General features: G+C 50.0%; 1 protein-coding gene across 3 annotated transcripts in view; it reads left to right on the top strand.

Annotated features, from left to right (window-relative positions):
* PPP2R5D (protein phosphatase 2 regulatory subunit B'delta) overlaps positions 1–25367 on the top strand; it is a 501712-nt gene that overhangs the window by 197695 nt on the left and 278650 nt on the right. For all 3 annotated transcript variants that reach the window (XM_069236432.1, XM_069236433.1, XM_069236434.1), the window contains exons 6-7: positions 7713–7805; positions 16868–16998. In XM_069236432.1, the coding sequence (XP_069092533.1) occupies positions 7713–7805; positions 16868–16998 (224 nt within the window). The remainder of the gene's footprint in view (positions 1–7712; positions 7806–16867; positions 16999–25367) is intronic.

The following is a 25367-nucleotide window of genomic DNA, read 5'->3' as shown; positions in this document are numbered from 1 at the left end:
TCGAAGCAGGGGCAGTCCTCAGAGGATGTCGAGGTCGCTGGTCCCTTCGGAAGGCGTCGCTGGAGCAGGATCTTTGGAAGGCAGGAGACAGGCCGGTGAGTTTCTGGAGCCAAGGCAGTTGTCGTCTTCTGGTCTTCCGCTGCAGGGGTTTTCAGCTGGGCAGTCCTTCTTCTTGTTGCAGGAATCTAGTTTTCTAGGGTTCAGGGTAGCCCTTAAATACTAAATTTAAGGGCGTGTTTAGGTCTGGGGGGTTAGTAGCCAATGGCTACTAGCCCTGAGGGTGGGTACACCCTCTTTGTGCCTCCTCCCAAGGGGAGGGGGTCACAATCCTAACCCTATTGGGGGAATCCTCCATCTGCAAGATGGAGGATTTCTAAAAGTTAGAGTCACCTCAGCTCAGGACACCTTAGGGGCTGTCCTGACTGGCCAGTGACTCCTCCTTGTTTTTCTCATTATTTTCTCCGGCCTTGCCGCCAAAAGTGGGGCCTGGCCGGAGGGGGCGGGCAACTCCACTAGCTGGAGTGTCCTGCTGGGTTGGCACAAAGGAGGTGAGCCTTTGAGGCTCACCGCCAGGTGTGACAATTCCTGCCTGGGAGAGGTGTTAGCATCTCCACCCAGTGCAGGCTTTGTTACTGGCCTCAGAGTGACAAAGGCACTCTCCCCATGGGGCCAGCAACATGTCTCGGTTTGTGGCAGGCTGCTAGAACTAGTCAGCCTACACAGATAGTCGGTTAAGTTTCAGGGGGCACCTCTAAGGTGCCCTCTGTGGTGTATTTTACAATAAAATGTACACTGGCATCAGTGTGCATTTATTGTGCTGAGAAGTTTGATACCAAACTTCCCAGTTTTCAGTGTAGCCATTATGGTGCTGTGGAGTTCGTGTTTGACAGACTCCCAGACCATATACTCTTATGGCTACCCTGCACTTACAATGTCTAAGGTTTTGTTTAGACACTGTAGGGGTACCATGCTCATGCACTGGTACCCTCACCTATGGTATAGTGCACCCTGCCTTAGGGCTGTAAGGCCTGCTAGAGGGGTGTCTTACCTATACTGCATAGGCAGTGAGAGGCTGGCATGGCACCCTGAGGGGAGTGCCATGTCGACTTACTCGTTTTGTCCTCACTAGCACACACAAGCTGGCAAGCAGCGTGTCTGTACTGAGTGAGAGGTCTCCAGGGTGGCATAAGACATGCTGCATCCCTTAGAGACCTTCCTTGGCATCAGGGCCCTTGGTACTAGAAGTACCAGTTACAAGGGACTTATCTGGATGCCAGGGTCTGCCAATTGTGGATACAAAAGTACAGGTTAGGGAAAGAACACTGGTGCTGGGGCCTGGTTAGCAGGCCTCAGCACACTTTCAATTGTAAACATAGCATCAGCAAAGGCAAAAAGTCAGGGGGCAACCATGCCAAGGAGGCATTTCCTTACAGATCCACTTATCCAGCCCCACCTCGAGCCTAGTTGTGGGGGATCATTGTGTTCCTTTAGAGACCTAGGAAAGCTTTCAGAGGCTCTCCGGGGAATCCCTGTCCCTATGCTGATCACTCGCAGCAAGCTCGGCCCCATACAGTGCCCTATGATTAACGTACCTAATGGTGCCCTTTACTTCAAAAAAAAATTAGAGTCTTAGTTTTTTTCTACATTGACGAGTAAACTATTTTCCTCACAGTAGGAATGCAAGGTATGGAGTTTTTGTTGTGACACTGTCGGGGTGCAATCCATTATTACTAGGTCGTATCCATACATAAGGCAGTGCATGTAGCTACTGCTGGCTTTGGGAGCAGAAGTCCTGGACACGGACACAGGCCAGTGGGCGTGGGGTGCATAGGGGTCAGGACTCATGCATCCGTAGTGAGGTGGGAGTCCATGGTTGTTGGTTTTTCTTAGACAGAGCCGCTGTCCCCGGAAGGTTCTTGGTCCTTTTGGGTGCATGGCAGTCCTCTGGAGTTGGACAGAGGTCACTGGTCCCGCTGGATGCGTCACTGGTCTTTGGCAGGTTCTTTGAAGCAGGAGACAAGCCAGTAGGGCTGGGTCCAAAGGAGTTGTCATCTTCCTTCTTCTCTGCCGGGTTCTCAGCAGTCCTTCTTCTTGTAGGTCGCCAGGAAACTGATGAGCTGGGTTCAGGGAGGCCCTTAAATCCTAGATTTAGGGGCGTGTTAGGGCTCAGAGGGCAGTAGCCAATGGCTACTGTCCCTGAGGGTGGGTACACCCTCCTTGTGCCCACTCCCTTTGGGTAGGGGGGCACAAACCTAATCCTGTTGGTCCCTAGACTCCAAACCAGGATGGAGGATTCTGCACGGAGGGGGGTCACCTCAGCTCTGGACACTTTAGGGGTGGTCCTGCCTGGGGTGGTCACTTCTCCCTGTTTCCCTAATTTTCCCGCCAGACTTGCTGCCAAAAGTGGGGCTTTGTCCAAGGGGGCATCTCCAATAGCTGGAGCGCCCTGGGGCACTGACTAAAATTACCAATTCTCATTCGCACACTGGTACACCCATATAATTCCCTTGTATATGGTACTTAGGTACCCAGGGTATTGGGGTTCCAGGAGATCCCTGTGGGCTGCAGCATTTCTTTTGCCACCCATAGGGAGCTCAGACAATTCTTATACAGGCCTGCCACTGCAGCCTGAGTGAAATAACGTCCACGTTATTTCACAGCCATTTTACACTGCACTTAAGTAACTTATAAGTCACCTATTTGTCTAACCCTTACTTGGTGAAGGTTGGGTGCCAAGTTACTTAGTGTGTGGGCACCCTGGCACTAGCCAAGGTGCCCCCACATCGTTCAGGGCAAATTCCTCGTACTTTGTGAGTGCGGGGACACCATTACACGCGTGCACTATACATAGGTCACTACCTATGTATAGTGTCACAATGGTAACTTCGAACATGGCCATGTAACATGATCCCCTGGGTCTCTAGCACAGAACCCGGGTACTGCCAAACTGCCTTTCCGGGGTTTCCACTGCAGCTGCTGCTGCTGCCAACCCCTCAGACAGGATCCTGCCCTCCTGGGGTCTGGGCAGCCCGGCCCAGGAAGGCAAAACACAGGATTTCCTCTGAGAGAGGGTGTTACACCCTCTCCCTTTGGACATAGATGAGAAGAGCTGGGGAGGAGTAGCCTCCCCCAGCCTCTGGAAATGCTTTAAAGGGCACAGATGGTGCCCATCTCTGCATAAGCCAGTCTACACCGGTTCAGGGATCTCTCAGCCCTGCTCTGGCGCGAAACTGGACAAAGGAAAGGGGAGTGACCACTCCCCTGACCAGTACCTCCCAGGGGAGGTGCCCAGAGCTCCTCCAGTGTGTCCCAGACCTCTGCCATCTTGGAAACAGAGGTGTTGGGGGCACACTGGACTGCTCTGAGTGGCCAGTGCCAGCACGTGATGTCAGAGACCCCCTCTGATAGGCTCTTACCTTTCTTGGTAGCCAATCCTCCTTTCTTGGTAGCCAAACCTCCTTTTCTGGCTATTTAGGGTCTCTCCTCTGGGGTATTCTTGAGATAACGAATGCAAGAGCTCAACAGAGTTCCTCTGCACTTCCCTCTTCGACTTCTGCCAAGGTTCGAGCGCTGACTGCTCCAGGATGCCTGCAAAACCGCAACAAAGTAGCAAGACGACTACCAGCAACATTGTAGGGCCTAATACTGCCAGCTTTCTCGACTGTTTCCTGGTGGTGCATGCTCTGGGGGTCACCTGCCTTCACCCTGCACTGGAAGCCAAGAAGAAATCTCCCGTGGGTCGACGGAATCTTCCCCTGCTAACGCAGGCACCAAAAGACTGCATCACCGGTCCTCTGGGTCCCCTCTCATCCCGACGAGCGTGGTCCCTGGAACACAGGGTAAGTCCTTGCCTCCCCATGCTAGACTGCAAACGTGTGTACTGCGTGATTTGCAGCTGCTCCGGCTTCTGTGCACTCCTCCAAGGATTCCTTTGTGCACAGCCTAACCTGGGTCCCCAGCACTCCATCCTGCAGTGCTCAACCCTCTGAGTTGGACTCCGACGTCGTGGGACCCTCCTTTGCGACTCTGAGCCAGTTCCGGTTCACAAATCTTCTAAGTGCCTGTTCCGGTGCTTCTGCAGGTGCTGCCTGCTTCTGTGGGGGCTCCCTGAGTTGCTGAGCACCCCCTCTGTCTCCTCCTCCAAGGGGGCGACATCCTGGTCCTTCCTGGTCCCCAGCAGCACACAAAAACCTCTACCGTGACCCTTGCAGCTAGCAAGGCTTGTTTGCGGTATTTCTGCGTGGGAACACCTCTGCAACCTTCAGCACGCCGTGGGACATCTTCCATCCAAAGGAGAAGTTCCTAGCTCCCTTCGTTGTTGCAGAATCCTAAGCTTCTTCCATCCAGAGGCAGCTTCCTTGCACCTTCATCAGGGGTTTCCTGGGCTCCTGCCCCCCCTGGACACTATCGCGACTCTTGGACTTGGTCCCCTTGCCTTGCAGGCCCTCAGGTCCAGGAATCCGTCTTCAGTGCTTTGCTGGGGTTTGTGGTTCTTGCAGAATCCCCCTGTCACGACTATTGTGTCCTTTTGGGGTAGTAGGTGTACGTTACTCCTACTTTTCAGGGTCTTGTGGTGGGGTATCTTGGACACCCTGACTGCTTTCTTACAGTCCCAGCAACCCTCTACAAGCTTCCATAGGTCTGGGGTCCATTTGTGATTCGCATTCCACTTTTGGAGTATATGGTTTGTGGTGCCCCTCAACCTATGTTCACCTATTGCATCCTATTGTAATTCTACACTGTTTGCATTACTTTTCTTACTCTTACTTACCTGTTTTGGGTTTGTGTACATATAACTTGTGTATATTACTTACCTTCTTACTAAGGGTACTCACTGAGATACTTGTGGCATATTGTCATAAAAATAAAGTACCTTTATTTTTAGTAACTCTGTGTATTGTGTTTTCTTATGATATTGTGCTATATAATATAATATAAGTGGTATGGTAGGAGCTTTGCGTGTCTCCTAGTTCAACCTAAGCTGCTCTGCTATAGCTACCTTCTATCAGCCTAAGCTGCTAGAAACACCTCTGTTCTACTAATAAGGGATAACTGGACCTGGCACAGAGTGTAAGTACCACAAGGTACCCACTATAAGCCAGGCCAGCCTCCTACAGAGGCTCAACGCCAGGTGTTACAGTTCCTGCAGGGAGAGGTGTGAAGCACCTTGCCCAGGAGAGGCTTGGTTTCTGATCACAGTGCACAAAGGCATTCACCCCATGTGGTCAGAAACTTGTCTGAAAGTGGCAGCCTGGCAGAGACCGGTCAGTCCTACACTAGCAGTTTGGCTAACATACAGGGGGGCAGCTCTAAGATGCCTTCTGTGTGCATTTGTCAATAAATCTCACACTGGCCTTGGTGTGGGTTTATTGTGCTGAGAGGTTTGATACCAAATTTCTCAGTATTCAGTGAAGCTATTATGGTGGTGTGAAGTTCGTAATGACAAACTCTCAGACCATGTAGTCAGTATGGCTACACGGCACTTACAACGTCTAAGAATGGACTTAGACACTGTAGGGGCATATGCCCTCACCTGTGGTATAGTGCACCCTGCCTTAGGTCTGTAAGGCCTGCTAGAGGGGTGACTTACCTATGCCACAGGCAGTGTGAGATTGGCATGGCACTCTGAGGGGAGTGCCATGTGGACTTGGTCATTTTCTCCCCACCAGCACACACAAGCTGTGAAACACTGTGCATGTGCTGAGTGAGGGGTCTCCAGGGTGGCATAATACATGCTGCAAAGCAAAAACAACAAGTGATGGACGGAATGCTGAACATTGTCAAACACTCACCCCCAGTCATAGATCTGGGTTTAATCCATCGTTCTTTTGCTTACCATGCCACCCCAGTTTGGACCCAGCCATATGCAAATCAGTCTTGACCCTGTTCCTCATGGGAACAGTCCAGCCCGAACTGCCAAGCCAGGTCCTCACTGGACCAGAAACAAGCATCCTGGGACCGGTTTCGGGGTTTCACCCCTCATCAGCCAGGCTAGCTTGAATCCAGTGGCATGGGAAGCACGGGACCCACGTCTGGGCATACCCTTCCCACTTAGGGTGACAAAGCAAAAACAACAAGTGATGGACGGAATGCTGAACATTGTCAAACACTCACCCCCAGTCATAGATCTGGGTTAATAATTAATAATTAATTAATTAATAATACATGCTGCATCCCTTAGAGACCTTCCCTGGTCACAGGGCCCTTGGTACCAGAGGTACCTTTTACAAGGGACTTAACTGTGTGCCAGGGCTGTGCCAATTGTGGAAACAAAGGTACAGTTTTAGGGAAAAAACACTGGTGCTGTTGCCTGGTTAGCAGGATCCCAGCACACTTTCAGTCAAAGTTGGCATCAACACTGGGCAAAAAGTGAGGGGGTAACCATGCCAACAGTGGCATTTTCCTACACTCTCCCTCAGTCACCTGGAATACTCCCACCCCTGTCGCCTGGAATTCCCCCCCCCCCCCCCCACCCACCCCTGTCGCCAAGAAAACTCACCCTCAGCCCCTCCCCTCCCAGAGTGAGCGAGAAGTGTCTGCGTGGACTGTAGTGTTAATGTGAGGGGGGTCTTGGAAAGTTAGAAATGTGTAAAATGTATTTCTGTTTTTTTGAAAGAGAGACGTTGTGTAAATGATGAAGCTATAGGTAACAGATGTTTGTCCTCACTAACAGGAAAATGATAGTGTGAGGTGCAGAGCCGGGGGCAGGACTGCGGAGCTCATCCGCCCTTGTTAGCTCGTGTCACCTAGCAGCAGAAGGGCTGCTAGAGGAAGGAAGAGCTGCTCAGTTTGAGAAAGGAAATAATATGGATGAAGATGAAGCATCCGTTTGATTAAAGTCAATTGTTTGCAAAATAGGTTTATTTTGATATAGTGGATGTAAACCAAACAATCTGAAATAAGCGTCAATAACGTACCTCTGCTATATGAACGACGACACCCCAGCGTGGTTTGTGAATGTGGGCGTTGTGCACAGATATCTCTGGATAATTATAAGGTAAACAAGAGCAGCAGCAGTCGTAAGACTGTAGATGTATTTATGCCTGGAAGTTACAGTTACTGCAGAGTCCCAGCTCCTTCACTGAGTTGAGCCCACGTCACATGGGGCATCATCGGCCAGTTGAGACCTTTCAGCCAACACCACTGGCCTTACAGTGATTTTTTGAAAGTTCGTACTTCCAGATGTGCCTGTGCAGACGTGACCCTAGGCCACGACACAGGGGTACCTCAGTCTACAAGCTGCTATCTACACGCTGACGTCATACCATAGTCTGAAAACAAATGCAAATGCCCCACAGTTGCACCACCACAGTACACACGCCAGCAGACATTCCCAGTTCCAACACTGAACAGCACATTTGCGCTGTTCTGTACATGCTGACATACATCCACCACAGCTCTTATCAGCCTCCGTGTTCAGGCTGATACACGTGCACCACATTCTACAAGCGAGTACACATGAACGGCAGTGTATAACCTGACCTGTGGTTCCCAGGGGTAATGTCTGCAGATCTGCAGGTTGTAGCCCCTTCTTTAGGACTTTGGACCCCATAGTGAAGGATAGGGTGCTCCGTCCATGCCATATCACTTCTCTTTTTAGCCCACGTCTGAGATAGGGGTGTGGTGTGATGTGGTGGGGGTGTGCTACAGCCCTGTTTTCACTGTAGACTAATGTGAATTAACTGCACCTTCTGACCCTTTCTTTGCTGCAGTTGGTGTATGAATTTTTCCTGCGGTTTCTTGAGTCTCCTGATTTTCAGCCGAACGTCGCCAAGAAATACATTGACCAGAAGTTTGTGATGTCGGTAAGATGGATTTGAGAATGTTCAGTGGTTTTCTTGGTTGTGTGATGTCAAATTTTTCTCATATCTTAGGTGCTGCATTTCTGCCTGCTAACGTTCAGGTGTAATGTTGTTATATTGAGATTGTCAAGTTGAAAAGTGCTTTGGTCTGTAGTGTGAAAGTGTTTTAAGTGGATACAGTTTGCTGTACAACTTCTGTATTTCCGTCAGTGGTTTCCTCCCGCTGTCACCCAGCAGCCAAAACAAAGCAATGTCACTGTTCAAATTCAAACACTCCAGTTATTTGTGCCTTTTATTGGACTAAATGGTAGAACAGTGTCTCTGCCTCAAACGTCACTACGGAATAAGAGTCCTGTGGTGCCAAAAGTGTTTGCACCTGTTCAGTCCCATGACCCCTAAGGCAGCAGGTTCGGTCTATGCCCAGCATGTGTAAAGGGAACAACAGGCGAAAGATAATCTGTTGTGTGATGCGTATGGACAAGTAGCACATTCTTTACCCACTAAATAAATAGTTCCAGAGAGTCCCTTTAAGCAAGGATGCATGATTTCCCTGCTTCTCGTGTACCTTGGCATTCCCTACTGGATGGACTTGTATATTGGATGCTTGAATAATTGACCTTGCAAAGAGCATAGACGGACTAACTGCTGGAAGACATAAGGATGAATGTGCCTGTGTCTCTCCTTGAATGTCTCTCGCCCACTTGTGGCCCCTGCCTCTGGCGGTATTAAGTTTATTGCCGTTTACATTAGTTCACCAGCATTGCATCTTTCATAGAGTCACATGTTTAAGTTAGTTCTTCTCATCAGACTTGTGGATTCTTGGTGAAAATATTAAATGATTAGCGACATGAAGAATGTAGCTATGCCTCCTGCTATATCTATATCTTATCTCTTTTTATGCCCGATGTAACTACCCAGTCCGGTGCAGAGTCAATGGCATTCACTGCCCTATAGGCTGCAGTAGTTCAGATATTCAACCACGCATGTCATGGATCGAAGAGTCCTGGAGCGCTGGCCTCCTTAAAGAAACCACTTTGGAAAGACTGCAACATTTACAGATTGTATTCACCGGCAGATTCCAGAGGGCTTCTTTGTAGATATTACCTGTCACCCTAACGATCAAGCGCTCACTAGCTCTCTCTTGGCCTAAGTCTATGGAGATCTCTTCTTGGAGTTTGCCATTTGTGGGTCGTTTCTGTGTTTTTTCCCACCATGACGAAGATTCTGGGTAAGATCAGGAAATCCATTTCTAGGGAAAAAAGCAGACTTTACAGGTAATCGATTGGTGGAGAATAATTTACTAATGTCACATTCCTATGAAATGAGACTTGTTCTCTACCAGGACTTTGATGATCATGGTAAAGGATCACTCTTAGTTTAAAGACCCAGTAAGTGGTGCTCTCCCACCGATGCCCCTTCCCACTTACTTTCCACCATGAAACTTCAAAAGCACAAACCACTAGAAATAGAACTACAAACAGTTTTCAGAGGAGACTGGATCGTAGTTTGCCCCAATGTCTTGGGTGAAAGCTGTTTCTCTCCATAGCCACATAAAGCACCGAGGGTTCCTCAGAACCATCCCTCGACGAGTGCTCTGTGGAGGGTGCGACAAATAACACATTACAGGTTTTGCCCACAGAATGAGACATAAAAGCAGATTTTGGTGTTTGCCCACCAAATTCTCATATTAAGGTAAGGATTGAGCCTTTGTGCTTCAAATTCTAGAAAGTGCGCACTACTGATGAATCCGACTGCAGTTCAAACGGGTTTGTCCATGGGTCACAATTATCCAAGCCACTTGTCATGAGGACCTAGGCCAGGGAGCTGCTAAGGTGTATTGTTAGGGCCCCTATACCGTGGCATCAGAGCGCCTTTTTATGAATAAACTATGGAAGTTGGTGTTGGAGAAGGAATGTAAGTACTCTGCCTGTGGTTGCTCCGGCCTCAGGCAGGCTGCTCCATCTTAGGAACAGCTGCTGCCGTTTTTATGATGCGCTTCGTTCATCACGGCTATTCATTAGAGGGCACTGCGCCGGAAGAAGAGATTTTACACCTGTTGCTCACATAGGTGACAGAAAAGGGCGCCGTCATCACTGTACTTGTAGCTAAACACAGACGTCCCTTGTCTTCCCTCCATATTCAGCTTCGCTTCAGCGTTTGTGTGCTGGGGAAGATACAGTAGTGTCTGTAGGAAGCCGTCTCTTTATGTACTGTATCAAAGTGAGATATGGTGTGCAGAGTCCAGGGGTTCCCCCGGAGGCACGGGGTCCAGGGGTTCCCCCGGAGGCACGGGGTCCAGGGGTTCCCCCGGAGGCACGGGGTCCAGGGGTTCACCAGAGGCTTAACAGAGGCAATAATAGATAATACTAAGGCTCTCTTTTGTGGTAGTGTGGTCGAACAGTAGGCTTATCAGAGGGGAGTGCAAAACATTTGTTGTACACACACAGGCAATAGAGGAAGCACTCACGCAATGACCTAACTCCAAACCAATGGTTTTTATATTGTAAAAATATATTTTCTTTTATTTTTAGAACCACAAGTGTAGGAAGTTGGCTCTGTATGTACTATTTCAAAGTAAGAGATAGTATGCACAGAGTCCAAGGGTTCCACTTAGAGGTAAGATAGTGGCAAAAAGAGATCATTCTAATGCTCTATTTTGTGGTAGTGTGGTCGAGCAGTAAGCTTATCAGAGGAGTAGTGTTAAGCATTTGTTGTACACACACAGGCAATAAATGAGGAACACACACAAAGACAATTCCAGGCCAATAGGTTTTTGTATAGGAAAAATATATTTTCTTAGTTTATTTTAAGAACCACAGGTTCACGATTTACAAGTAATACTTCAAATGAAAGGTATTTCATGTAGGAACTTTAGGAACTTTGAATGAGCAAAATAGCATATACAGTTTTCACACAAATGACATATAGGTATTTTAAAACTAGACAGTGCAATTTTCAACAGTTCCTGGGGGAGGTAAGTGTTTGTTAGTTTTGCAGGTAAGTAAACCACCTACGGGGTTCAAAGTTGGGTCCAAGGTTGCCCACCGTTGGGGGTTCGGGGCAACCCCAAAGTTAACACACCAGCAGCTCAGGGCCGGTCAGGTGCAGAGGTCAAAGTTTTGCCCAAAACGCATAGGCTTCAATGGAGAAGGGGGTGCCCCGGTTCCAGTCTACCAGCAGGTAAGTACCCACGACTTCGGAAGGCAGACCAGGGGGTTTTGTAGGGCACCGGAGGGGGACACAAGTCAGCACAGAAGGTACACCCTCAGCGGCACGGGGGCGGCCGGGTGCAGTGTGCAAACAAGCGTCGGGTTCGCAATAGGTTTCAATGGGAGACCAAGGGGTCTCTTCAGCGATGCAGGTAAGGGGGGGGGGCTCCTTGGGTAGCCACCACCTGGGCAAGGGAGAGGGCCACCTGGGGGTCGCTCCTGCACTGGAGGTCGGATCCTTCAGGTCCTGGGGGCTGTGGGTGCAGTGTCTTTACCAGGTGTTGGGTCTTTGAAGCAAGCAGTCGCGGTCAGGGGGAGCCTCGGGATTCCCTCTGCAGGCGTCGCTGTGGGGGCTCAGGGGGATCAACTCTGGCTACTCACGGTCTCGCAGTCGCCGGGGAGTCCTCCCTGTGGTGTTTGTTCTCCACAAGTCGAGCCGGGGGCGTCGGGTGCAGAGTGCAAAGTCTCACGCTTCCTGCGGGACACGTGTGTTGTTTCAAAGTTGCTTCTTTGTTGCAAAGTTGCAGTCTTTGTGGAACAGAGCCGCTGTCCTTGGGAGTTCTTGGTCCTTCTAGAAGCAGGGCAGTCCTCTGAGGCTTCAGAGGTCGCTGGACCCTGCGGAACGCGTCGCTGGAGCATTGTCTTTAGAAGTGGGGAGACAGGCCGGTAGAGCTGGGGCCAAAGCAGTTGGTGTCTCCGTCTTCTCTGCAGGGCTTCAGGTCAGCAGTCCTTCTTCGTCTTAGGTTGCAGGAATCTAATTTCCTAGGTTCTGGGGAGCCCCTAAATACTGAATTTAGGGGTGTTTTTAGGTCTGGGAGGGCAGTAGCCAACGGCTACTGTCCTTGAGGGTGGCTACACCCTCTTTCTGCCTCCTCCCCGAGTGGAGGGCGGCACATCCCTAATCCTATTGGGGGAATCCTCCATCTGCAAGATGGAGGATTTCTAAAAGTCAGTCACCTCAGCTCAGGACACCTTAGGGGCTGTCCTGACTGGCCAGTGACTCCTCCTTGTTTTTCTCATTCTCTCTCCTGGACTTGCCGCCAAAAGTGGGGGCTGTGTCCAGGGGGCGGGCATCTCCACTAGCTGGAGTGCCCTGGGGCATTGTAACTCGAAGCTTGAGGCTCACTGCTAGGTGTTACAGTTCCTGCAGGGGGAGGTGTGAAGCACCTCCACCCAGAGCAGGCTTTTGTTTCTGTCCTCAGAGAGCACAAAGGCTCTCACCGCATGGGGTCAGAAACTCGTCTCTCAGCAGCAGGCTGGCACAGACCAGTCAGTCCTGCACTGAACAATTGGGTAAAATACAGGGGGCATCTCTAAGACGCCCTTTGTGTGCATTTTTTTAATAAATCCAACACTGGCATCAGTGTGGGTTTATTATTCTGAGAAGTTTGATACCAAACTTCCCAGTATTCAGTGTAGCCATTATGGAGCTGTGGAGTTCGTTTTTGACAGACTCCCAGACCATATACTCTTATGGCTACCCTGTACTTACAATGTCTAAGGTTTTGCTTAGACACTGTAGGGGCATAGTGCTCATGCACCTATGCCCTCACCTGTGGTATAGTGCACCCTGCCTTAGGGCTGTAAGGCCTGTTAGAGGGGTGACTTACCTATGCAATAGGCAGTGTGAGGTTGGCATGGCACCCTGAGGGGAGTGCCATGTCGACTTAGTCATTTTCTCCCCACCAGCACACACAAGCTGGCAAGCAGTGTCTGTGATGAGTGAGGGGTCCCTAGGGTGGCATAAGACATGCTGCAGCCCTTAGAGACCTTCCCTGATATCAGGGCCCTTGGTACCTGGGGTACCAGTTACAAGGGACTTACCTGGGTGCCAGGGTTGTGCCAATTGTGGAGACAATGGTACATTTTAGGTGAAAGAACACTGGTGCTGGGGCCTGGTTAGCAGGGTCCCAGCACACTTCTCAGTCAAGTCAGTATCAGGCAAAAAGTGGGGGGTAACTGCAACAGGAAGCCATTTCCTTACAGATAAGTAATACAGTTTTTGAATTATTGGCAAAAAGCTATTTTAAAAATGGACACAGTGCAATTTTCAAACAGTTCCTGGGGGGGGGGAGGGAAGAAAAGTTAGCTCTGTTTACAGGTAAGTACAACACCTACAGTCTTAGTCTCTGGGTTTTAGGAAGTCCACTGGTTGGGGTTCAAGTTAACCCCAAACACTCACCACCAGCAACATGGGGCCGGCTGGGTGCAGAGGTCAAAGTAGAGCAAATTAAACGTGGGTTCCTATGGAGACAGGGGGTACTCTGAATCAGGTCTGCTTGCAGGTAAGTACCCGCGACTCAGAGGGCAGACCAGGGGGGATTAGCAGAGCACTGGAGGGGCCACAAGTAGGCATCAAAGACCCACCCTCAGCGACACAGGGGCAGCCGGGTGCAGGGTGCAAACAAGTTGTTGAGTTTCTAGTGCTGGTCTATGAGGAGGCCCCGGGGGGTCACTCAGAGGCTGCAGGGGGGGTGTCTCAGGTGCACCACCAGTCGAACAGGGAGGACGGCCGCCTGCTGAATGGTGAGACACAAGGGGTTGACTTCTCCAAGGCCTAGGGGCTGCGGGTGCAGTGTGTCCTTTAGGTGTCGGATATCTTTGTCCAGAGCTTCGCGGTCAGGGGGGTCCTCTGGATTCCCTCTGCAGGCGTTGTGGAGGTGTGGAGAGGTCAACCCAGGGTGAGCACTTGCTCGCAATCGCCTGGGGACCCTCTCTTGCTGGGTGGACACAGGCCGTGGGCGCCGGATGCACAGGGGTCAAGACTCACGCATCTGGAGTGAGGTGGGAGTCCGTAGTTGTAGGTTTCTTCAGACAGAGCCTCTGTCCTTGGGAGTTCTTGATCCTTTTGGGTGCAAGGCAGTCTTCTGGAGTTGGCAGAGGTCGCTGGGCCCGCTAGACGCGTCGTTGGTCTTTTTGCACGCTCTTTGAAGCAGGAGACAGGCTGATAGGGCGGGGCCGAAGCAGTTGTTGTCTTCCTTCTTCTCTGCCAGGTTTTCAGCTTAGCAGTCCTTCTTCTTCTTATAGGTCACCAGGAATCTGGTGAGCTGGGTTCAATTAGGCCCTTAAATCCTATATTTAGGGGCGTGTTGGGTCAGAGGGCAGTAGCCAATGGCTACTGTCCATGAGGGTGGCAACACCCTCCTTGTGCCCACTCCCTTTGAGAGTGGGGCACATTCCTATCCCTATTGGTCCCTGTCCTCCAAACAGAGATGGAGGATTCTGCAGGGAACGGCTCTGGACACCTTAGGGTTGGTCCTGGCTGGGGTGGTCACTCCTCCCTGTGTTCCCTAATTTTCCCACCGGACTTTCCACCAAAAGTGGGGTTGGTCCCTGGGGATGGGCATCTCCACTAGCTGGAGTGCCCTGGGGCAGTGTAACCCAAGGCTTGAGCCTTCGAGGCTCACCACCAGAGTTCCTGCAGGGGGAGATGTGAAGCACCTCCACCAAGGACAGGCTTTGCTTCTGACCAGAGAGTGCACAAACACACTCACCCCTTGTGGTCAGAAACTTGTCTGTAAGTAGCAGGCTGGCACAGACCGGTCAGTCCTACACTAGCAGTTGGGCTAACATACGGGGGGCATGTCTAAGGTGCCTTCTGTGTGCATTTTTCAATAAATCCCACAGTGGCATCAGTGTGGGTTTATTGTGCTGAGAAGTTTGATACCAAACTTCCCAGTATTTAGTGAAGCCATTATGGAGCTGTAGAGTTAGTAATGTCAAACTCCCAGCCCATGTACTCGAAATGGCCACACTGCGCTTACAATATCTAAGAATGGACTTAGACACTTTAGGGGCATATTGCTCATGCAGCTGTGCCCTCACCTGTGGTATAGTGCACCCTGCCTTAGGGCTGTAAGGCCTGCTAGAGGGTTGACTATGTCACAGGCAGTGGTTTGTGAGCATGGCACCCTGAGAGGGGTGCTGTGTCGACTTTCTTTTTCTGCCCACCAGCACACACAAGCCGTGTGCATGTGCTGTGTGAGGGGTCCCATAGGCTTGCATAATACACACTACAGCCCTTGGGGACCTTCCCTGGCCTCAGGGCCCTTAGTACCAGGGGTACCTTTTACAAGGGACTTAACTGTGTGCCAGGGCTGTGCCAATTGTGGAAACAAAGGTACAGTTTTAGGGAAAGAACACCGGTGCAAAAGCCTGGGTAGGAGGGTCCCAGCACACTTTCAAAGTTGTCACCAACACTAGACAGAAAGTGGAGGGTAGCCATGCCAACAGTGGCACCTTCCTACAGTGTCCTACAAGTTGCATACTCTGTAAGGCAGTACCAGTCCCTGGTAGCAATGTTGCCCTGCCTTCCTTAGTGCCTGCTCTGCTTGTGAGTGTTCCATGACTGGAGAATGATACAGCTCGGATTGTTGGGAAGTTTGTGACCCTGCTATGTCCACTTTCTAGTTCCATGTCCAAGAGCTCTATGAAACTGAAAGAAGAGGGTCACTCGTCTGTTTCTGGAACCCTCTTGCTATTATGAGGCATGTCCTATAAACATACATCTTCCAGTAGGAATGAAGAGTTAATTCTAATTTGCAGTCAAAATATGCTTTAAATTTGGTTTTGAGAAGTTCTGATCTATCAACAACCTATAGTGGTTCTCTTCAGTTGTCATTGCTCAAAGCTGCTTTCTATGAGCGTTGCAGTGACCACTGATGTGGACGGTCCTTCTCAGGATGACATGTTTCTTCACCAGCTTCACTAAACCTCCAGGCGCACTCAAAGTGAACCTCCTCTGTTAACATTCTACCTTATGGTGTCTTCCTGCAACCAGTCCGATTATTCAGCCTTTCAGCTTTCGAGGTGTAGTGGGGCGAGAGTGAACTTTCTGTGCAGTAGGATAGATATATTATGGTTCAGCCACCTCCTGCCATCCATGTCATTCCTGCCAAGTCCCATGACCCCTGCCGCTTCGATGCACCACATGTGCAGTTTTAAGTTACTTTCTGAAGACTATTTTCATTTACCTTGGCATATAGATTAAGGCCTTTTTGATTTTCTTACGTAGCCTTGTCTGACCGACCGCCTAAATGGCTCCTAGTGGTCTTTCACTCTTGAAACCAGGTCTCTGACCTAAAATATCTTGATCACTCCCTCTACTCAACCTGTTGATGAAATTCAGTGAGATTGGATCGTGAGTACTGTTGGCCCGCCTTGGAGCAGTGAAATGTAGACCTCCCAGAATTAAAGACGAGGACACAGCCCTGCCGAGAGATGAGCCCTAGAAGCAAGTTAACACACGTGTGAAGCAGGATTTCTCCAGTAGGGTGAGAGGGGGGATTATAAATCTGCTCCGACACCTCGGGCACAGCATCTCCCGCTCGCTGTGAACAGGTGACACGTAGCACTCAACGTCACAGGACCACCTGGCATCCGTGGGCTCTGCCATGTGTCACGAGAAATACAGAACAAATCTATTACTTTGGAAACAAGCAGGGATATATGAATATACTGTACTAAAGAGCTGAATTATAGGCACATCAGTGACCTCTTCATCACGCCTAGCTGCTATAACCTACTGGTTATAATGCCCTGGTGGGTGTCTCAAAATAGAAATGTCCATAACTACCTATGGTAGTTGATAATACCTCCTTGTCATAGGAGAGTATCACGTACTGGACTCTTTCACAGATGCGGTACTGAACCCAGTCCCTTACCGTCGAGCGGTGCCCCCTGTGTTTTAGGAGGATTGTCCGAGGACCTAGTTGTCTGGTATCTTGTGCTTCGGTAGACCAGGATAGTTTCTGCTAGAATTTGTGCGTTATGAAAGATGAAGGTTGCTCTTGTTCTGTGGTTTTTCTGTTTCTTCGCTTTACTTAGACTGCGTTCGTCTTTTGTTGTCTGATGCAGCTGCTGGATCTGTTCGACAGTGAAGACCCACGGGAGAGGGATTTTCTAAAGACCATTTTACATCGGATCTATGGGAAGTTCCTGGGCCTTCGAGCGTACATCAGGCGGCAGATCAATAATATATTTTACAGGTACGTTTCCAGGGTGCTTCACTCAGCAGATGGCTATTCTGGCCAAGGTTTATGCTGAAGTTTGACCAAGTTATAAAGCTTTGAAATATACCATCCCTTTGTAATGGAAACACTCTAAGACGGCTACCATCGCATTCACAGCCATCTTGGTGTGTTTTCTAGTCAAGTATTACAAAAAACATTACAAAATGGCAGTCTGTGCACCCATCCATATGTATGCGGGCATCTTTACTAAAATCAGTCAGAGGAAATCAGCACTGGCTCGGTTGCCAAAGCCTAAAGTCGTGGCTTTGCCAGTGCTTGTTCTGTTTTGATGCAAGTGCTGGTGCTGAGTGCACTTTTGTGGATCCTCGCTGCTCCTGTGCTCCATCCACTGTTTAAGCAGCTGCTTGTTCTTTTTGTTGCGGATACCTTGTTTTCTAGGGACTGCAAATGTGACGTTTCCGTGCCTTCTGCTGTTCATTCCTTCGCTCTCACCACATTTCGTTAGAGGTGATGCATAAACATTCAGCTGAAAGTGAATACTGACAATTGGGAACTTGCCAATTGTAACATAACATGCATGTCCTCAAGGGGCCAGAGTTAGAACTCATTTCAGAATCACAAACATTCTAGAGCATTTGAAGAAAAGGAGGACAAAGTGTAGCTGTCGATATTGGGACCCTTATCCGATAATGATTGCTAGAAAAACTGCCTCTGGCCTGGTGTGATGCAGCAACACTTCACATAAGTTAACATTCCAGATGTTGGACACTTCTCTGACTTATTGTTGAACTTTTTACTAGCTGTCAATAAGGCCCTTTTCATTCTAACTTTGAGGACTTGCTGGAAATTGAAATGACCTGTGTAGGAAGTTGGCTCTGTATGTGCTATTTCAAAGTAAGGAATAGCATGCACAGAGTCCAAGGGTTCCCCTTAGAGGTAAAATAGTGGTAAAAAGAGATAATACTAATGCTCTATTTTGTGGTAGTGTGGTCGAGCAGTAGGCTTATCCAAGGAGTAGTGTTAAGCATTTGTTGTACATACACATAGACAATAAATGAGGTACACACACTCAGAGACAAATCCAGCCAATAGGTTTTGTTATTGAAAAATATCTTTTCTTAGTTTATTTTAAGAACCACAGGTTCAAATTTAACATGTAATATCTTGTTTGAAAGGTATTGCAGGTAAGTACATTAGGAACTTTGAATCATTTCAATTGCATGTATACTTTTCAAGTTATTGACAAATAGCTACTTTAAAAGTGGACACTTAGTGCAATTTTCACAGTTCCTGGGGGAGGTAAGTTTTTGTTAGTTTTACCAGGTAAGTAAGACACTTACAGGGTTCAGTTCTTGGTCCAAGGTAGCCCACCGTTGGGGGTTCAGAGCAACCCCAAAGTCACCACACCAGCAGCTCAGGGCCGGTCAGGTGCAGAGTTCAACGTGGTGCCCAAAACGCATAGGCTAGAATGGAGAGAAGGGGGTGCCCCGGTTCCGGTCTGCTTGCAGGTAAGTACCCGCGTCTTCGGAGGGCAGACCAGGGGGGTTTTGTAGGGCACCGGGGGGGACACAAGCCCACACAGAAATTTCACCCTCAGCAGCGCGGGGGCGGCCGGGTGCAGTGTAGAAACAAGCGTCGGGTTCGCAATGTTAGTCTATGAGAGATCAACGGATCTCTTCAGCGCTGCAGGCAGGCAAGGGGGGGGCTTCCTCGGGGAAACCTCCACTTGGGCAAGGGAGAGGGACTCCTGGGGGTCACTTCTCCAGTGAAAGTCCGGTCCTTCAGGTCCTGGGGGCTGCGGGTGCAGGGTCTTTTCCAGGCGTCGGGACTTAGGTTTCAGAGAGTCGCGGTCAGGGGAAGCCTCGGGATTCCCTCTGCAGGCGGCGCTGTGGGGGCTCAGGGGGGACAGGTTTTGGTACTCAGTCGTAGAGTAGTCCGGGGGTCCTCCCTGAGGTGTTGGTTCTCCACCAGCCGAGTCGGGGTCGCCGGGTGCAGTGTTGCAAGTCTCACGCTTCTTGCGGGGAGTTGCAGGGTTCTTTAAAGCTGCTTCTGGAAACAAAGTTGCAGTCTTTTTGGAGCAGGTCCGCTGTCCTCGGGAGTTTCTTGTCTTTTTCGAAGCAGGGGCAGTCCTCAGAGGATTCAGAGGTCGCTGGTCCCTTGGAAGGCGTCGCTGGAGCAGAGTTCGTTGGAAGGCAGGAGACAGGCCGGTGAGTTTCTGGAGCCAAGGCAGTTGTTGTCTTCTGGTCTTCCTCTGCAGGGGTTTTCAGCTGGGCAGTCCTTCTTCTTGTTGTCGCAGGAATCTAATTTTCTAGGGTTCAGGGTAGCCCTTAAATACTAAATTTAAGGGCGTGTTTAGGTCTGGGGGGTTAGTAGCCAATGGCTACTAGCCCTGAGGGTGGGTACACCCTCTTTGTGTCTCCTCCCAAGGGGAGGGGGTCACAATCCTAACCCTATTGGGGGAATCCTCCATCTGCAAGATGGAGGATTTCTAAAAGTTAGAGTCACCTCAGCTCAGGACACCTTAGGGGCTGTCCTGACTGGCCAGTGACTCCTCCTTGTTATTCTCATTATTTTCTCCGGCCTTGCCGCCAAAAGTGGGGGCCGGGCCGGAGGGGGCGGGCAACTCCACTAGCTGGAGTGTCCTGCGGTGCTGTGACAAAGGGGTGAGCACTTACAATGTCTAAGGTTTTGTTTAGACACTGTAGGGGTACCATGCTCATGCACTGGTACCCTCACCTATGGTATAGTGCACCCTGCCTTAGGGCTGTAAGGCCTGCTAGAGGGGTGTCTTACCTATACTGCATAGGCAGTGAGAGGCTGGCATGGCACCCTGAGGGGAGTGCCATGTCGACTTACTCGTTTTGTCCTCACTAGCACACACAAGCTGGCAAGCAGTGTGTCTGTGCTGAGTGAGAGGTCTCCAGGGTGGCATAAGACATGCTGCAGCCCTTAGAGACCTTCCTTGGCATCAGGGCCCTTGGTACTAGAAGTACCAGTTACAAGGGACTTATCTGGATGCCAGGGTCTGCCAATTGTGGATACAAAAGTACAGGTTAGGGAAAGAACACTGGTGCTGGGGCCTGGTTAGCAGGCCTCAGCACACTTTCAATTGTAAACATAGCATCAGCAAAGGCAAAAAGTCAGGGGGCAACCATGCCAAGGAGGCATTTCCTTACAACCTGTTATTTCATATCCTACGGCTTGTGAGTGTCTAACCTCAGTTCACCTTATTGGATCAGTCTGGACTGCTTGACCTCACTACCGTGAGAAAGTCAAGTGCTAAAAAGAAAGCTTTCTGGCCACATGACATCAGTCAGTACATTACATTAATTACTACTGTTAGTACCTTGGACTTATCTGGGACACCACGAAAAGCCCACCTTTCATTTTGTCAGATAGATGATTGGTGTCTAGCACTAAACTTCAAACTGAACTGATTGCTGTAATTTGCAGAGTATTCCTGCATTTTAAAGATTTCCAGTTTTGACACTCAGCCATGTTTCTCTTTGTAATGTTACGTGTGCGTGTTGTTTGTAAATCGGTATTTTGTCTGCTGGATTTATGTTTATGTGCTCAGCAACCTGTCTAGCCACTCTTCTGTTGTCTTTCATGCAGCAAGTAGACTTGACTAGTGTAGGAAAGTACCCTTTTCTTGGCATGGTTACTCCCATTTTCTGCCTGTTGTCAGTGTGTTCGACTGTGTCACTGGGATCCTGCTAACCAGGACACCAGTGGTTATGCTGTCTCCCTTCTAACTTGATAACTGTACCCTTTTCTCCCCACAATTGACATACTGGTACACCCATGTAAGCCTCTTGTAAATAGTACTTGGGTACCCAGGGCATTGGAGTTCCAGGGGATCCCTATGGGCTGCAGCAGTTATTCTGCCACCAATAGGGAGCCCATGCAAAGGATTCAGCAGGCATGCCATTGCAGTCTGCGTGAAACGGATGCACGCACCCTTTCACTATCAGGTCACTGTAAGTCACCCCTATGGTAGACCCTTTCAGCCCAGAGGACAAGGTGCAGGTACCTGTGTTGAGAGCACCCCTGCAGTAGCAGACGTGCCCCCACAAACTCCAGGTCCCTTTTCCTGGACTTAGTGAATGTGGGACTCCATTTTATATGTGTACTGGACATAGGTCACTACCTATGTCCAGCTGCATAATGGTAACTCCGAACATAGGCATGTTTGGTATCAAACATGTCAGAATAATACCCCAATACTGTTGCAAGTATTCGAAGTATGATTCCATGCACTCCGGGGGCTCCTTAGAGGACCCCCAGCATTGCTACCATCAGTCTTAAAGGGCTTTCCAGACAGCCCAAGCTGCTGCCACCCCTCAGACAGGTTTCTGCCCTCCTGCTTGATCTGACCAAGCCCAAGAAGGCAGAACAAAGGGTTTCCTTTGGGAGAGGGAGGACACACCCTTTCCCTTTGGACATCGGTATGACTGGCTTTGAGGGGTAGCCTCGCCAATCCACTGGTATGCCTTGAAGGGCACATTTGGTGCCCTCCTTGCATAAACCAGTCCACAGCGGTTCAGGGACCCCCAGTCCCTGCTCTGGCACAAAACTAGACAATGGAAAGGGAAGTGACCAGCAACCTGTCCATCACCACCCTAGGGGTGGTGCTCAGAGCTCCTCCATAGGGTCCCTGGGTTCTGCCATCTTGTTTCCAAGGTTGACAGGGAACTCTGGGAGCATCTGAGTGACTAGGCCAGGCAGGTAATGTCAGATCCCCCTCCTGATAGGTGCTTACCTAGCTAGGTGACAAAACCCCCTATTTAGGGTCTCTCTCTTGGGTGGGTCCTCAGATTCGGCTTGCAAGACTCCAGCAGGATTCCTCTGCCACCTCCACCTCGACTTCTGGCCACTGGAACCACAACTGGACCCTCCAGAAACCAACAACACTGCAATCGACGAAGAAGAGTCTTTTGCAACTTTGTTTCCATGGCTGCTGCCAGCTTTGCAACATTTCCCTAGCCGTTAATCCTCGGAAGACAGCAACTCTTCAGCCAGCACAAGAAGAAGAAGGAATCTCCCTTGGAGTGAAGGAGACACTCCCCTGCATCCGCAGACACTTGCTGCAATGATGACCGGCTGCGTGGATCTCCTCTCATCCTGAGTTGCGTGGATCCTGCATCACGGGTGGTGGTCCGGAGTAATCCTCTTGGTCCTCTCTGCCAGCTGTGCAACTTTGGGGGAGGTAAGCCCTTGCCTTCCCACGCAGGACAGTACAATCCCCCCCCCTTGCACCGCGTCTCCAAGGCTTGTCCTCCAAGGGATCTTCAGGCGACATGTAGCTCCAGTCCCCTGCACTCCTTTCTGCAAAGCACAGCCCTCTGTGTGGTTCTCCTGCGGCGTGGGATCCTTTTCTGTAGTTCCTCGTGGGCTCCTTCTGTGACTTCTGGGGCCCTGTCCTGTGGGACTCTCTGCAAGGCTGAGGGTCCCCTCTGACTCCCGCTCCTGGGTTGAGTCCTCCTCGGCCTTGCTGGTCCCCAGCAGCACCACTTTTCCATTAACCTTTGCCAAGGCTTATTGCTGGAACTCCTGAACCGGCACCCATCTGAAATCTTCTCTCCAGCGTGGGACATCTTCTGCATCCATCAGTAACTCTTCACCTGCTCCAGGGCTGCAGTGCTGACCAGTCCTTCATCACCTTCGACCAACTCCTGCACCCACATCTGGGTGGGTAGTAGCTCCTACTCCTCCTGGACTCCACTGTGACTCTTGGACTTGGTCCCCTCTCTCCACAGGTGCTCTTCTTCAGGAATCCACCGCTGGTTTCTTGCAGGCCTCTCTGGGTGTATTATTTTCTTCTTTTACCTCCTTTTGGGTGGTTTGGGGAAAATCCTTTGTTTAATTCCTGCAGTTCTTGTCGCTGTGGGGTACTGTGTTACTTACCTTTGTGGTTCTCTAATATCCCCAGCTCCCCTCTACACATTTTACTTACCTGGTTGGGCTCTTGTGTTCACATTCCACTTTTTTAGTATATGGTTTGTGCTCCCCCTAGGGTCAGTATTGGTTCTCTTCCAGGGGATCCTCATCAATAGTCATAAACATTGAATATTCCCGCACCCGTGCGGGGACCCCGGAGCATATACAAAAACACACATGTATAAGTATGACATATATATGAAAAATATAGCATTTTTTTGTAGACAATTTTCATACCAGATTCATGTATACATGTGTATAACAGCAATGCAGACTATATTGATAAACAGGCTAAAATGCTTTATTTCTATGGAGTTTTTTTTTTTTAAACACTCTCCTTTATAATTACAAGAAAAAACTTTCCAAAGCCCCATAGCCGGGCACAGAAAAAGAAGTACCAGCAACACATGTGAAAAAAGATAAAAAACTACATTGAAAACAATGGAGCATTATTAGCCAATAGGCTGCATGCAGGTTAATACAGCAGAACCACAAAATTTGGCACCGTGCCCTTAAGACCCTGAGCACCTCCAGTATCCCACCATGCCTCAGGGGTGAAGGAGAGGTGACAGTTAGTTCACAGTTAGGTCAGTTCTTTTTTCCAGCTTCTTCTGAGAGGATCCTGGAGCATTGAGCTCACAGAAAAATATTCAAAAACATTGTTTTTTTCTACCTTCACTCGACGTTTTTCACCTTTTGCTGAGTGAGGGGATTTTTTCCTGACTGGAAAATGCCTTCTCTTTTTGTGAAGTGCCCTTCCTGTGGGAAGAAGAAGGCCCAGTCTGATCCACACTCTCTCTGTATTGTGTGTTTGCCTCAGAGCCACTGCCCTGACACATGCAGGCACTGTAAAAACATGTCCAAAAGGACTCTGAAGGACAGAGAGAAAATCAGACTTCATGGTCTTCATGAGAGGCAGAAAACATCGTCCTCTTTGCTTCCCAGGCAGTCAACAAGCCATTCTCAGGAGAGACCGGCTAGATCGACGTCAGCTGGTAAGAAGGTGCCTGTCTGTTCCCAATCGCTGTCACCGTCGCATCATCGCATATCGCCGTCAACGGCGACCCGACCGACGTCAAAGGCGCACAGCCATCATCGGGACAGAGCTCCATCAACGGCAACCCGCCGATCGACGTCGAGCCAGCACCGCCGTGCTCGTACGCCGTCGAAGACCTCACACCCCTCGACGGCACGGAAGACGACGTCGAGATCGCCTCAACGGGGAGAGCAGAGGCTTCTGTCGTCAGCGGTCCATCACTCGACGACGAAGCATACGACGTTGAGCCGCACACATTCAAGAGACCACCGGTTGCCGTCGAGGCACTCGACGTCGAGACCTGAGCAGTCCACGGTACTTCCTTCGACGTCGGTACACCTTTCGACGTCGAGACAGGTACTGCCTATCTCTCAAGGGGAAGAGCGTCGGCAACCACCGGCTGACAAGAATGTCACTCCACCAAGTCCAGTGTTCTCCATAAGGAGTGGATCGTCTAGACTGTCAAGGGCCGCATCGTCAGGGCACATCTCGCCCATAAACCTATCGCCAAGGTGGTTGGAGAGTCTTAACAAGGCGCCTGCTTCTCCAGACTCTCAATACTCGCGGATTATATTCACTATCAGCGTCGCTTCAGAGGACACCATCGCCAACGGCGCATACAGAACGGATTCGTTATACGTCTTGCCAGTCTGCCACTAGGCCTCGGCGCACTACAACAAGGTCTAGGAGCAGGTCACGCTCCCAGAGGAGGTCTAGGTCAAGGTCGCGCCATCACAGAAGGTCTCCTTCTTGGTCCACTTCGTCGAGGTCTTCCATAGGAGGTTACTCCCCGACTCTGATGGATTCTCCACCAGCTAGAGTTTCCACGGTGGATGACATCACAACTTTCAATGAGGTGCTGCTCAGGGGAGCACAAAAGCTTAATATTGATGTCCCGGAACCTTCAACCTCCTTGTCAGTAATCTTTGAAACCCTGCAACACAGAACGGTTTCAAAGAAGTTGTTACCACTCGTGCCTGGTCTTCTCCAGCCAACCATGGAGACCTTTTTAATACCAGCAAACCTCCGATCAGCTCCCGCTAGGATCTTGAAAAAATACAAGGCCCCTGATCAGGATCCTTTGTTTCTCAGGGCTGATCCACCACCCGACTCAGTCATATTAGCCGCAGCCCGCAAGACGCATTCAGTGGCGTCATCCTCTACGGTTCCACCGGACAAGGAGAGTAGACATCTGGACTCTCCGGGGAGGAAGATGTGTGGCACAGCGTCGTCGATGATGAAGGTCTCCAGCGCCACAGCACTCCTAGGCAGATATGATCGATCCCTCTTGGACTCGCTGACCAGATTTGCGGAAAAGCTGCCTAGAGAGGACAGGCAGGTCTTTCAGGAGATCCTTGGAGCGATACTGGATACAGAGCTCGAAAGTGTATCCTTCGGAGGAACGACT

This window comes from Pleurodeles waltl, chromosome 5 (genome assembly GCF_031143425.1).
Source record: "Pleurodeles waltl isolate 20211129_DDA chromosome 5, aPleWal1.hap1.20221129, whole genome shotgun sequence".
Taxonomy (NCBI): Eukaryota; Metazoa; Chordata; class Amphibia; order Caudata; family Salamandridae; genus Pleurodeles; species Pleurodeles waltl.
The sequence above is the reverse complement of the archived record's forward strand: the minus strand, read 5'-3'. Positions and strand labels throughout refer to the sequence as shown.